We start from the raw sequence: 14,347 nt of genomic DNA, 5'->3' as shown, positions 1-14,347 counted from the left end.
CAAGCTGGAATCAAAGCACATCGATTCCCCTCTCACACCCTCGCACTCACTTAAAAACAAAATAAACAGGCGCCTCAGTCTCACGCATGAATAGGCAAAACTGTATCAGACCGTGTAACGTTGGTAAATCTTCCATTGCACAGAATGATGATTTTGTAGCACGTGCAATAAATGACAGTCGAAAAGATACAAACAGTGCTGCTATCAATTTGCTTGGTATAACCGCATTTATAGTTTTCTACAAATGCAATCAATCAAATGGGCCTCCATCACTCAACCAACGCTTAACGGTAACATTACCTAGGTCCTTATTGATATTACAAGATTAAGCATTACCTGCAGTAAAACCAAGCATGTCCGATAAACATCCTCACTTCATCCTCACTTACACTTCATGTGAACATCGCCCTGTCCTTATTAGATGTTAAGCTGCGGTAAATTACAGTCCTTGTAGGAAGTGTCCATTATTTTTCAACCCACTGTTAACTTCCAAAAAATGGCGTCTCACTGCAACGATGCGCCATCTAGTGGACAAACGACTACTTATCGCCAATACTGAAAATGCAGCCATGATGATGATGATGATGAATATTTTGGCTTTCTTTTGATCCTATTGAATTTGTAATTATGTATCGGCCGTTCTAATACGATGAGTATGTGGGTGCCTGTGTGTGTGCATGTTTATATGTTTGCGCCGCCATTTACAGGCCAATGAGTGTACAGTCACTAAATGTACACATAACCTAATTTTTTTTAGCCCCCCCCCCATGGATGAAATTCTACGAAACTTGGCATACCCCCAGACCCCCAGAGAATGCCAGGTCAATCATACACATAAAATTTGGTGCAGTTCTGAACATCTTAACTGAAGATAGGCGATTAAAGCAGAATAATATTGCATTTTCATTTTTTACCGGGGGGGGGCAAATCACAAATGAGTGATTATGAGCCAGGTTGATGTGGGCCCTTGAGACCAACATACCATAAAAGATTCACAGAGAACTGTGTCTGCCCTACCCTCCTTTCGGGGGGTCCAGTCCAGCGGGGGCTGCAGATGAAAACTAAAAAAATGACAGTTCCATGCTATCCATGTGGGGTACATGCCCACCAAGTTTTGTGTACCCGGTCTTTCAGTGTCCGGGAATCCTTGTTGGTGTCACGTCACTAAATGTACACATAAATTATTTTATTGTAAGGCCCCCATGAGCGAAAAGTACACAAAACTTGGCATGCATTCAGAGGGTGTCATAATGATCCTACACTTTTAATTTCGTGCAGTTTTGACCTTGTCAGCCAGAGATATTGAGATGAAAAAACACCTAATTTTTTTGCTTTTTAATTTTTAACTAGGTGGCGCTATACATGAAATAAGTGGTAATGGGATGGGTTGACATGCCCCTTAAGACCAACATACAAAAAAGGTGGACCTCCTAGGCCCTCACGGTTCTCGAGATATTCACAGAAAACTGTCTCCGCCACCTACAGGCCAGTTGGTGTATAGTAACATAAATTAATTTATTGTGTGGCCCCCCATGAGCGAATTCCACAAAACTTGGCGTGCATACAGAGGGTGTCATAATGATCCTACACTTCCAATTTCGTGGCCGTTTTGACTATGTTAGGTCACAGATACCTTCAATTACACCACCTCATTTTTACTTTTTGTGTTTAACTAGGTGGGCTATACATGAAATGAGTGGTTATGGAATGGGTTGACATGGCCCCTTGAGATCAACATACAAAAAAAAAATGGTCCTCCTAAACCCTACGGTTTTGAGATATTCACAGAAAACTGTGTCTGCCCTACCCTCCTTTCGGGGTCCAATTCAGCGGGGGCTACAGATCAAAAACGATGGTTCCATGCTATCCATGTGGGGTTACATGTCCACCAAGTTTAGGTACCCCGGTCTTTCAGTGTCCGGGAATCATTGACGGAAAAAAAAAAAAAAAAAAAAATCACTAAACCTATATGAAAGCGCAGCGGTCATAATGAGAGAGCCAGCAAGGCAGAGATAATGTCTTAAAGGCTGATTTATGGTTGTGCGGCGTGGTTGCGTTGTTGCAAACCTTTTTCAGCTGTGTGTCTTCTGTGTCTCCGTAATTCACCAACGGAATAATAGTTCTAGTGAGATGTGTCGTGTTTAACTACAAGATGAATTTGTTGGGCCTTGTCTTGCTTAAATGTTGTAAAAGTTAGCAAGAAATAAACACAGTATACTCTAACAACCTTGATACTTGGGGTGGATTTCAACAATCGATTTTCAGATTCGAACCAATTAGGGCTGGGATAAACGATTACTCTAGCGATTACTTTTTCGATGCATCGATTAATCTAACTATTCATTTTTTCTAGTGATGCACCGATGTGAAAATTGTGATAACCGATAACCAATATTAATTTTGCTGTTATGGCCGATACCGATATTTACCGATGTCGATATATCTGTATAGAATAGGATTCTATGATAATCAAATAAAGAGCTATTTTCCAAAATGCATTTTTTTAAATAACGTTTCAATAGCCTACCTTAGAACACCAGAGTATTACAATATAATAGAATATATCTGTATTATTTTATATCCTGATATAAAAAGAGAGAATACTGAATGTCTGATATTTATGACAGCACTTTATGCAGATTAGCCTATAGGTATGGCACACTATAGGCCTACTATTTCTATTACAACTCTCCCTCTTTAATTCAGCTATGTGGTTGAAGCCTGGAAATATTGTAAACAAAGTAGCATAGTACCATAGTTGGCTAGCTTATCATAGTCTACTGATTGGACTGTTCAGTTTCCCCATGTGTGTTTAAGTTTAAAGGTAATACTTGTTTTCCTTGGTACAGGCACTTTTGGGAAACATTGGTATTGAGATGATCAGTCAACTTGAAACCAAGAGTTTTAAACAAATATGTGCAGCATGCTAATGTTGCTAAGCAGATTTAATAGTAATTTAGCTAGTCGTCTTCTATGAGTCCTTGCTTTCAACGATTGTAATGTTTTATTTGGATTGCGTTGGCGAAGTCGATGTGGTCCATTGAGTGAGCGAGAGAGCGGGGGCAAAGAGAGGGGTGTTGTAAAATGGTGTTGCGGCTCCTTTAAGAGAGCTCCGTGTGTGTGTGTGTGTGTGTGTGTGTGTGTGTGTGTGTGTGTGTGTGTGTGTGTGGGAAGCTGGGAAGGAGGTAGATAGAGTGAGGAAGTGTATGTATGCGACTGGAGCAGAGTGTGGAAGTTCAAGTTGGAGTCTGTACACAGTGTGGCGGTGTTACTGTCGAAATAAAACTCCATAAAGTTCAGCTCGTGTATTTTGCTCATCAGAAATGGGACCGTGACCCCGACGTTATTCTATCTTATAACATCGGCCCTCGAATAATCTAATCTCCCCTGGCGTTTTCTGACTACGGTCTGGAACAAAGCAGGAAAGGTTAACAGGGGGTTTATACTGTTTGGTAAAGTCTACAATGAAAGCAACGTGAGGCTACCGCCAAGTAAAGCCGGAGATGTGTGTTGTTTATGCGCCGCGTCAAGCTGCAAAGCACTGCTAGACACTAGAAAGGGTGTGTCGGTTCTGCCTTTTCACACCTCGACACAGGTTTGTAGATATGAGTGTTGCGATTTCAGTTTTGAATTGCATATCGTTACAGCCCTATTAAATTCCTATTACGACCATATAACTACATTCTGCCTGATACACAGTTATATTTAGCCTACCGCGAGAGATGTAGTGCTAGGCGTGACATGACATGCAAGCCAGCCATTAACTTGACTGCAAGCAACGCGAGCAGCGCGATACAACGCAACGTTTTGAAAGAACAGATGCCCAGTGTCTTCTTTCTGTCAGTCTTGTTGCCCTGCTATTTTAAATAAGAAATATGATGCAATAGAAGGGCATATTTAACGGATTCAGTGTAGACAGATAACACACTTGGATCGCTACACACACGTCAAATACACAGGAATGATTATCGGCCTGTTCACATCGGCCCTATTTTGACATCAGACCGATACCGATGTGTAAAAAAATGACCATATCGGCCGATATTATATCGGCGGCCGATATATCGTGCATCACTAATTTTTTCAGTCCGATTCGATTTCGATTCGATTCTCGATTATCTCCCCATTAATTGACTAATAGCAACTTATACATGTTGATTTACATATCTGAATGAAAAAAACATGAATTCCTTAACATTGGAATATATGTTTATTGCTCTTAAGATTCAAAAAAAAGACAGTTCAGTGCAAAGTAATGCATTCTTAGTCAGAGGTAGCATTCAGTTCAGTTCAGTTCAGTAGGTCTAATTGAGTGCCTGTCACTTTAAGAAGACGTTCGTGAGGGAATACCTGCAATTAACATTAACACCGTTAAAACGCTGCTGATGTGTGAATGCAATTCATAACGTAGTTAGTTCAAATAACGGTTCGTAGCCTACTTCTCCTTGGGACAAGCACTTTTGAGTCTTGGAAAACACTTTTCCATTTACATTGGGATTTTACAAACATTCAGAGTCAATAAAATGAGCCCTACATGAGTAACGAAATTGACAAGCAGATGTAAGTAAGCATGCTAAACTTGACATCCGAACAGTATTCTAACGTTAGCTTTGAGATACTGCTTGATTGCATAACTTAACTTAGTTTGGTCTCCTCAATGTAGGCTACTATGTTGTGATGAGACCTTAGCAGAGTTAACTTTAATGCAGCAGTTTCGAACAAATTTGTGCAGCATGGTCACGATGCTAAGCGGATTTAATAGCAATTTAGCCCACCGTGTTCTATGCAATGCTTCTATGTTGCAACAACAATCCTTCAACAATCGCGAATATTTTGTTAAATGCACATGCAGAGGAGCAGTGGGCTCATTACAAGAGAGAGTGGCCGGGGCAAGGAAAGGCTGCGTGCGTAAAAAGCACAGGTCAATGATTTCGTGGTCCCCAGCCACAGATTAGTCAACGTATGGGAAACACTGAAGGTGTAAAATTCAAAATATTTAGCGGCACACATTATGCTTAATGAATCGACGCGCATATTTTGAGTCAACGTATTTTTTGTGTCGACGCGTTGTCCCAGCCCTAGAACCAATATTTATTCAATTATTTATTTAAAGGATAACTCCGGTATTTAGAACTTTGAGTCCCTTTTCTGGTTTGTTTTGGATGAACTAGAGTGGTGGACACCGACATTTTGACAATTGGTCCAGTCTCGACTTTTCGGACTCGTTTTGAATCGCCTTTACTGCTTCAGAGTGGCTGTCTACAGGCATGCACAAACATGTCCTTAAAAAAACCCTTAAAGGAGAATTCCGGTGTGATATTGACCTAAAGTGTGTTGAAACATGATACCGAGTGTGAACATATGTCTCATAGCTCATCTCAGCTTGTCCCCTGCACTCAGAAAGCTGGCGCTAGATAGCCGATGCTACTAACAGTTTTTCGATGGGGGTGCCTTGGGCATCGGCCTAGCCATGCAAATAAAACATAGTTTTACACCATTTACGGGGCTCAAAGTAGCTCCATACTTCATTGGTAGACTTCCAAGGGCCTTGACATTTAAAACGAGACATTGAGAACTTTGAAAAAGCACTGGTAGTTTATTTACAAGACGATTTATACAGACAGTACCTTGAGGAAGCTTACCGTTCGCCGCCGTGCAGATTCCAAAAATAATTCCGTGGAAATGCATGGATTCCAGTTGCTTCCATTAGCAGCAACTGGAATCCATGCATTTCCACTGAATTATTTTTGGAATCTCATCCCTTGTCATACCTGTTCATTCGTACTTGTTGCTCGACTTATCGTGACTAAATTCAAGATGGCAGCGAACAAAAGTGCTTCTATGTGGCAACAACAATCCTTAAACAATCGTGAATATTATGTCACTGCGTGAGTAAAAATAAGTGCAGCTCAATAAATTATTTTATTAATTTAAATAGTACAACATGGAACAGATTAGTCAACGTATGCAAAACACTTAAGGTGTAAAATTAAAAATATTAAGCAGCACACGTTATGCTTGACGAATCGACGCGCATATTTTGCGTCAACGTATTTTTTGCATCGACGTCATCGTTTACGTCAACGCGTTGCCCCAGCCCTAGTGTCCACCACTCTAGTTCATCCAAAACAAACCAGAAAAGGGACTCAAAGTGCTAAATAGCGGAATTATTCTTCAATAACGATAATAGATTCATAAAATCCTGAAACAACATTCTAATATATGCAATTTTCCCAATGGAGAGCAAGAGCCTGTTCACTTCCAATTAAACCCATAGCACTGAAATTGTCTGCAATTCACCTAGAGCCCGCTCACTCGATGAAGGTGAGTGAACGGAACTATTTACATGTATGCTCACAGCCATTAGTCAACTGCAAGTTACTCTGTTGGCAGTATCATGATATGTTTAGTGCTGAGACGAGTAAGCTAAATACAGTAGAGAAAATACACTTACACTAAAGTGCCTAATTATGAATTAAAGCAGGGGTATTCAATTAATCTTCAGCGAGGTCCAGCTACGGAAAATTTCCTCAAGCAAAGGTCCGGAGCATCATAATCTTTAACGTGCGTGTGTAGGCTATGTATATGTATGTATGTATAATATTAGGATGGATGGATGGAGCCTAGTTGTAGATAGATAGATAGATAGGTACTTTATTGATCCCTAAGGGGAAATTCAAGAAATAGAAGATTGTAGGCCTAGGCCTAATGTTTAATGTGAAATAAAATAAGTAGCCTAAAAGGCAACATTCGAAATGAGGAGAAATAAGGCAAGATAAGAGTAGCCTAATTGGGGAGAAAAACTGAGTAGCCTTGGCTATTTTTAAGATCTTAACGTGAACTTAAAATAAAATTTGAGCTGAGGCAAGGATGGATATTCCACAGCTGGTTCCTTGAACCCATTAATCAGCAAGTTTAATTTAATTGTTTTAGTTTTTTTTTATGTTGACCCGAAATCCTGGAAACCCAGGTATATCACGTTGTTAGGCAGTGAATGCATGTAGGCTTAACTAGATTGTGGTGGATCAATCATATTGCCTTCTTAAATCGTAAAATATTCTGTGGTCTCAGTTCACTGTTAAATGGGCCTAGCCTACCCTATGCTTGCTCAAAATATATGCTTTGTCTAGAGGTCCAGGGCAATTCCGCGCAAAACTGTCACATCCATATTTAGTTGGCGTTACGGACGTGACAGTTTTGCGTGGTATTGCCCCCGTATCGTTATATAAAGCTCTGTTCTCGCTGTCTAGCTTTCTCCTCTTTGAGCAATCGATGATTTGAAAATAACTTACTTATCGTTAACTTAGATATCCATCTGATCGAACGTTTGTTCGATCAGAAATTACATGGCATGGACATCCAAACAGTCAATGTCTATGCAACACAATGATTCCCATACATTGACTAATTCAGGGCAGTGCCCACGATATCAACAAAGACCACCACACAATGATTTTCTATATTGTGCTATTTAAATTAGGGCTGTGGAATATAATCATTTTCATGATGCCAACCAAGTCAACGCAACGAAAGTGAAACTGATTTGTGCATCAGATCAGTTTAACCCTTAGAACCCGATTGACGCAAAGTGCGTCAAAAAACACACCCTTTCTTCTCTGTTACATTGCTCCGCGACTGTTCATCACAACGAGATAAAACCTTTATTTTATGACAGAGAAGAAGTGGGGCTTTCCAAAGAGACTACGCGACTTGTCTGTGCGATCAAGTATGAAAATTAAAAAAAATCATGAAATTAAATAAAATTGCATCATATTTAAAGTCTATACTTCTCGGCGTTCACCTGCGCACCCATTACTCTCGTTTGAATTACTCGCGAACCCGTGATCGCATAGATATGGCAAGCATATCAGATGAAAGAGGAGAAACAGGGCTATCCATTGGTACCACAGATACCTTTCTGGCTTATAAAAACAGACGAAGTGATTGCAAAATATTAACGTCATGTACACAAACCAACGCTGCACACCCATTACTCTCGGAGTAATTACTCATGGCCCGGACCCGTGATCGGATATATATGCCTAATTATGTTAGATGAAAGAGGAGACACAGAGCTATCATTTGATACCAAATACATCCTTCTGGGTTATAAAACAGACGAAGTGACAGCAAAATAATAACTTCATATTGCTCAACTTACCCCACGTTTTTGTCTGTTTTTGTGGCAAAGCATGTTTATAATCCAACGCTATCGTGTGTTTCTCTATGGCAAAACATGTTCATAATCCGGTTTTGAGATCCTAGCAAATTCCTGCATGGCATCCAAATCAAGGCTCACATTGCATCCCAATTTGTTCAACAGAGAAACACCTTTTTTGCCTTTACTTTGTTCATGGCAATGCAGTTAAAAGTTGAGAATCATCATGAGTGCATACACCATAGTCACACAAGCTAACAGGCAAACTTGGGTCAAGTCAGATCAGTTCGTGTCACAGATATGGAGCGCAGAATGGTAATTTTTCATCGCTAAATAAAAAATGGCATTTATTTCCGTAAATCACACACCACATATTTCTGTAAATTGCTCAGCCCCAGAGTATCCCTCCAACATGGCAATTATATTGCCCGTTTCAGGACAGTCTGCCCTACACACACATGAAATGCATGTAGAGCTATGAGCTTGCTGTGGTGAGATACAGGTCAAAATATAAGAATTTTTATAATATGATTTTTATATTTTAATTCTTTAAAAATCAAAATAAAATCAATGCTAGTACTAATACATGAAATGATGGCAGATCTGGATAGCCTAGACTCTGCTGAAAAAAAACAATATATAATATGTGTGTGTGGCACTTACAATGACCAGAATAAATCCTTATGAATAAAGGTAGTGAAAATGCCCTAAAAACAGCTTAGGGTTCTAAGGGTTAAGGGTTCTTATTTTCCTTTGCCCATTTTTTCCCCTAATGACAGATAGGCGAGACAAATACCTAACACAATGCTGACATTAGCCTAGTATATTTAAGATGCTGTGCCAAAGCAGATCTTTCCATCGCGTTCACCACTGTCACAGATATGAAGTGAATAAAAGGTTAAAGGCACACTATGCAAGTTTTTTTAGCTTAATTTCCCTTCATTTAACAGCTTCAGAGTCATTGGGATGGTTTTATGACTTTTTTCGGGTTGAATTGTGGCCGTCTCGCTTCCCCCTAGCGCCTGTGAGCGGAAAAACCACCCTTGCAACTGTGGGCCGGCGGGCCGATGGCCTCGGTGCCAGGAATTATAACGAGTGTAACGAATTGCTTTACTGCATTCAAATACACATACACGCCAGGCACCGGCTAGAAAAAGGTAGCGATGGAGTTTCTCAGACATCCGTCATGACAGAGCCAGCGAAAAAGAAGCAAAAACCGAGAAAACGGTAAGGAAATTGCCAATACTGCATAGTTTACCTTTAACTTATGGTAAGGTCTATTGAATTATGTTCCATGAAGAGTAGCCTACACAATCCATTGGGTCTTGTGATGACAGACAGGTACAGTCATACTTTAGTATGGTCATATTTTAATCGCAGTATAACATGATTTCCTGCGCAATCCCTGACTACACCACCTTTAAGTGAACTACACAAAAGTAATGCAAGTCATGATGTATTGCTAGCTTTGTGTTCAATAACAGCACATATCTTTACCTTAGCTAGTGGGCTATGCAATTAATGATGTCACAAGCACCACTCAATCTACCGACAGCTAGAAGAAAAGGTTAACTGAGAGCTCTTCTTACTGGCGCATTAAAGTTCTACACGCCTATCAATTTCAGAATGTCTACTTTATCATTATTATAATGTGGAATATGTTTTTTCTTTTGGTCATGTGACTGATACACACTTGTTGACTGCACATTAATTGCGACAATAAAAGAGTGCAGTATGTTTTTGTGGTGTTTGCTCCCTTCCCTTACACTACTTGTCATAAATAAAAATGAATGTTGACTACTGCTTTGTAACAAATCCTTATGTACACATTTATATCTCCATTAATGCTGAGGGGGCCCTGTGTTACAGCATTCTCTGGAATTATTTTCATATTCAAACAAAAAATTGGCAATGCAGCCTATCTGAAATCTTCCTTACTGTATCAATATTAAATCGTACCAAATTGGAAATTGAATCAAAGCCTTGTGAATAGGAATCAAATTGATTCAGTAAACAATGGTGATATCCAGCCCTACTTGTTACTGTAACCCCAAAAACTACATTCGATGTTGAGTGTGGTGTCTGCCAGCCAGTTATGGTAGCAAGCTAAACTTTCCACAATTGCCCACAAAGTACTGCCAGCAAAGTTAAGATTTTAAAAGGTTACTGAAAATAGACAAAATACAATCAGAAAACCCTGTCATAGTAACCAAAAATGAGGTAATTTGCAAAGCTGTCAGCGTAAAACCATGATGCTACTACACAACAGGAGAGAGTTGCCCAATCACAGTCCTTGCAGTCGCCTTCGCCTTGCCACAAAGTTACAATTTTGAAGAGTTGACTGTCAGGCGACATCGTAGTGCTTGTCTAGCTACAAGATTCGACTTAGAAACATAAATTAGGCTTATGAGGAAGAGGCTGAGGGCAAATTTCCAGTGCATGGTTTAAGCTTAGTACCTAGACTAAATGAGAACTTGAGTGAAAGTCTCCACTTACGAAAACATTTAGTCTAGAAGAGAGTTGCCCAATCACGTCAGGCGACAGCATAGGGCTTGGGGGAGGGGGTTTACTCAAAGCAAAGAGAGATAAGCTCACCTGAGCACGCAGCACATGAGCAGCAGGTGCGAGGGCACGAGGGCTGGGTTGAGCAGGGCGGGGCAGTCAGAGCGCATGCAGGCCAGGAAGGCGCGCGTGCGTCGGCTCCGGTCCTCCGAGGCCCGGCCCAGCCACAGGCGCCGCAGGTTGGGGCAGGTCCACTCCCGGAAGCACAGCGCAGGGACCAGCTCCGGGGTCAAGGCCGACTTGGCTTTGCTGGCGCACCACTCCTTCACAATCACCGGGGGCACTGTGAAACCAGGGGAGAGGAAGGAGGAAGGGAGAGATTAACCATTAACAATTTACATGCAAACTCTCTCTTCAACTAGAAAATGGAAGATTATAATTGATTGTTTAGTCACATTTATTCTATAATGCCCACATTCGAGACCCTCTCCCTTGATGTGGTCCACTGTCCTACACCTGTTCTCAGCTTATGGCAGCCCTTTATACAATCTCCTGCTCAGCAACAATCGATAAAGAAAATTACTGCCCCAAGTCCATTTTACTTCTGCTAAAAATGTAAAATTATTAATAATTGACTCAATACATGAATACTGAAATGAAAAAACATACGATCAACCAACCAATCGAGCATTCACCAAGCAACCACGTCTCCATTCTCTCCCCAAACATTGCTCCAATCCAGACCCCCCCACCACTGCTTCCCCTGCCCAGCCCTCACCTTCCACTGGGGCACGTTTGCGCATGGCCAGCCTCTCAGCCCGCCGCTGGGTCTCAGCCAGACTAAAGAGAACCCCATAGGCGTACTGCCGCGCCGAACGGAACAGCAGCGAGGCGGGGGGCAGGTCGGGGTTGCACTCGTCCTCAATGCACACCGGCATCTTCATCTCCCCCTGAGAGAGAGAGAGACAGAGAGAGAGAGAAAAAGAGAGGAGGAAGAAGGAGAGGGAGGGAGGGAGAAGTAGTAGGGAAGAGATGGAAAGACAGGAGAAAAAGGGGGGAGACACAAACCAGAGCAGATTGGAAAGGGTTGGAATGACAAATGTAATGAAAATGAAAAAAAAATAAAGAAAAAAAACAAATCAATCAAGCAATAAAAAAAATGTAAAACAGAAAAGGCAAAACAGCCTTGAACTGTCTTGCTTGTTTTCACTGTACAGGCCAGAGTTACTGCAGTGCCAGATGCTTGGACTAATTGGACTTTTATCATACATCACTTACAGTGTTAATGTTGGAAAATGTTGGAGTTCTTTTGTCACTTTTTGGAGCTATAGGCTAGTTGGTTCTGACCACTTTAATGAACTATGCTAAGCTAGGCTAATGGTGGGTCCACTGACTACGTTTCTGCTCGCAGAGAAGGGTATGTATTAGGGGTGTAAAGATTAACCGATACGCATCGGTATCCTTTTTTAACGTGTAAGATACGGCTACATCGATACGTGAAGCCCCGTATCGGAATAAAACTGAAATGAACCGGTCGTTATATCGATTTACTTGTTACGAATCGGTTCACAACCTTTTCTGCTCGCTCAGACTCTCATTTATATTCCAAGCAGTGCGTTCGGTTCATCCCACGTCCGGTTTTGAAACTATACGTGGCACGGAATTGTGGGTAATGCAGTTTGTGTTTGGCTACATTCATTGCCCAAAGTTGTCAAATGACCTCATTACCCATACATCTACTGCAACTTAAGCACGTGACAACTCCCATTCGGTCGTTTGTTTTACAGTTTTTACTCTTTTGTTTTTCAAAATCCAGCGCGAAATTAAACACTAAACAGCAACGATAGTCTGTAGAGTATAGCCTTACGTTTGATGAAGGGATTTCCTTAATGTTAAATAATGTATCTTTTCTTGTATCGAATCGTGCCCATGTATCTAGATGCGAATCGTATCGTCTTTTACATGAGAGATTCACACCCCTAGTATGTATCCATCATCATATCTAAGTGTGGGGGAGATGGCAAATCAGCTAACTTCCCAAAATGTTGGCGTGTTCCTGTAAGGCTGCCCCCAGAGAGCACTGAGGAGTAGTGTTACTATGGTTGAATGTGCACTCTGACGGCCATACCAATGAGCCTGGCTTTTTGGTGTTGTAGTCAGGGTGCAGGTTTGGTAACCTGTAGACCTGTGTTTTAACCCAGGTGGGGTGACTGCACTCTCTCTTCACTACATATGTGGTGAAGAAGTGGAGTGGCTTACTGTGAGGCCATCAGCCACTTGCCCAGAGTATGAGCCGTATTAAGGCTGATTATTGCTTCTGCATAGAATTGATGGGGTAGCCCCTCTACGTCACCGTGTACCCCCTCAGAGCTCTACGCCGTCGCTAGACATGCATCTCGAAAAAACTGTTGACTTTGCATCGAGGCGACTCAGATCGCAAGGGCTGTGATTGTTCAACCCATCCCGTGTTTTTATAGCCGGCGTGCTCCAGTAGTCTACTGGGTAGTAGCAACATTCACTGACAGAAGCTTTGAAAATAAACCAAAATGACATTTTTGGTAACAATCAGGTTATCCAATTGTACCGCATGTATTTGTCAGTAATGTTTCAGCACTTCGCCAGATTGCAGTACGTTGTGGGAAGTTCGCTTGCTAACATAACAAACTGGCTGGCAGACACCAAACCAAAGACTTATTTTCTGGTTTCAATAACCAGAGGTCGGACAAAGTCACTGTAAGTTTCAAGTCCAAGTCAAGTCTTACCAAGGCCAAGTCGAGACCAAGTCCATGTCCTTATTTTTTTTTAATCCTAAACAAGTCACTGTCATATTATGCAACCGCATATTAATATGTCATAATATGTGAGGTGTGTGAGTTAGGGAGTGAAGTGTGTGGATGACTATTTGGATGGGTGAGTGAATAGCTTTTACAGTGTGTCATAATGTTTCCATTCATCATATTAAGAGTTTATATTTCAATTAAAAAACATGTTTAATGTTGCCAAATTAGGCAATGGCAAAGTAGAATACAGAAGGCCTACAACAAAACAAAAATGAGCAGGGATGGGAGTAACAGGGGAACGGTCATATTACATTTCCCCATCATGGAGATGATCACATTAACAGTAATAATCCCTGCTCTAAACTTATAGGCCTACATAAGACACAAAAATTGAAAACATAATTGTGCATGTGTATGTGTGTTTGGCTGTGTGAATGCATACATAACATCTATGTGAAACTACATACGAATATTATGAATAAAATGTGCATTTGAGGCAATCAGTGGTGTGATTGACTTTAGCTCATTAATTGCGTTAGCTGTTCCCCACTCCAGTAGAGTGACTTTGCGCTATCCCCTGCCCCCTCCTTCTAACCTCTGTGCGTGAGACTCTCAGCAGCAAGCACATGCTCCTGTACAGAATATACGGCCCTACTCTCCATACAGTAACATATGATTGACTTGACGTGCAAATAAGCGATAGAAAACGGCAAAAGCTAAGAAATACTAATAACAAATATTACCCCCCTCCCCCACGAGCACTCATATCACGCCTATCGGGATCCGCCACCATTGTTATTTCTGAATCCTTTGCACGCCATACTTAAAATTAATTCCAAACTTTATGTTACTCCTGTCCAAGTAGCCTACATGTTATGCCGTAGTTTGATAGTTTATCTACTGAATG

The 14,347-nt window shown here is 41.1% G+C and overlaps 1 protein-coding gene across 1 annotated transcript in view; it reads right to left on the bottom strand.

Annotated features, from left to right (window-relative positions):
• Positions 1 to 14,347, bottom strand: part of fam120c (family with sequence similarity 120C) — a 38,486-nt gene that overhangs the window by 13,760 nt on the left and 10,379 nt on the right. Inside the window, exons 9-10 of the mRNA XM_048240667.1 lie at positions 11,439 to 11,610; positions 10,754 to 11,003 (exon numbers count right to left, since the gene is read on the bottom strand). Coding sequence (XP_048096624.1) covers positions 10,754 to 11,003; positions 11,439 to 11,610 — 422 coding nt within the window. The remainder of the gene's footprint in view (positions 1 to 10,753; positions 11,004 to 11,438; positions 11,611 to 14,347) is intronic.

The sequence above is a fragment of the Alosa alosa genome, chromosome 4, assembly GCF_017589495.1.
Source record: "Alosa alosa isolate M-15738 ecotype Scorff River chromosome 4, AALO_Geno_1.1, whole genome shotgun sequence".
NCBI lineage: Eukaryota > Metazoa > Chordata > Actinopteri > Clupeiformes > Clupeidae > Alosa > Alosa alosa.
The sequence above is the reverse complement of the archived record's forward strand: the minus strand, read 5'-3'. Positions and strand labels throughout refer to the sequence as shown.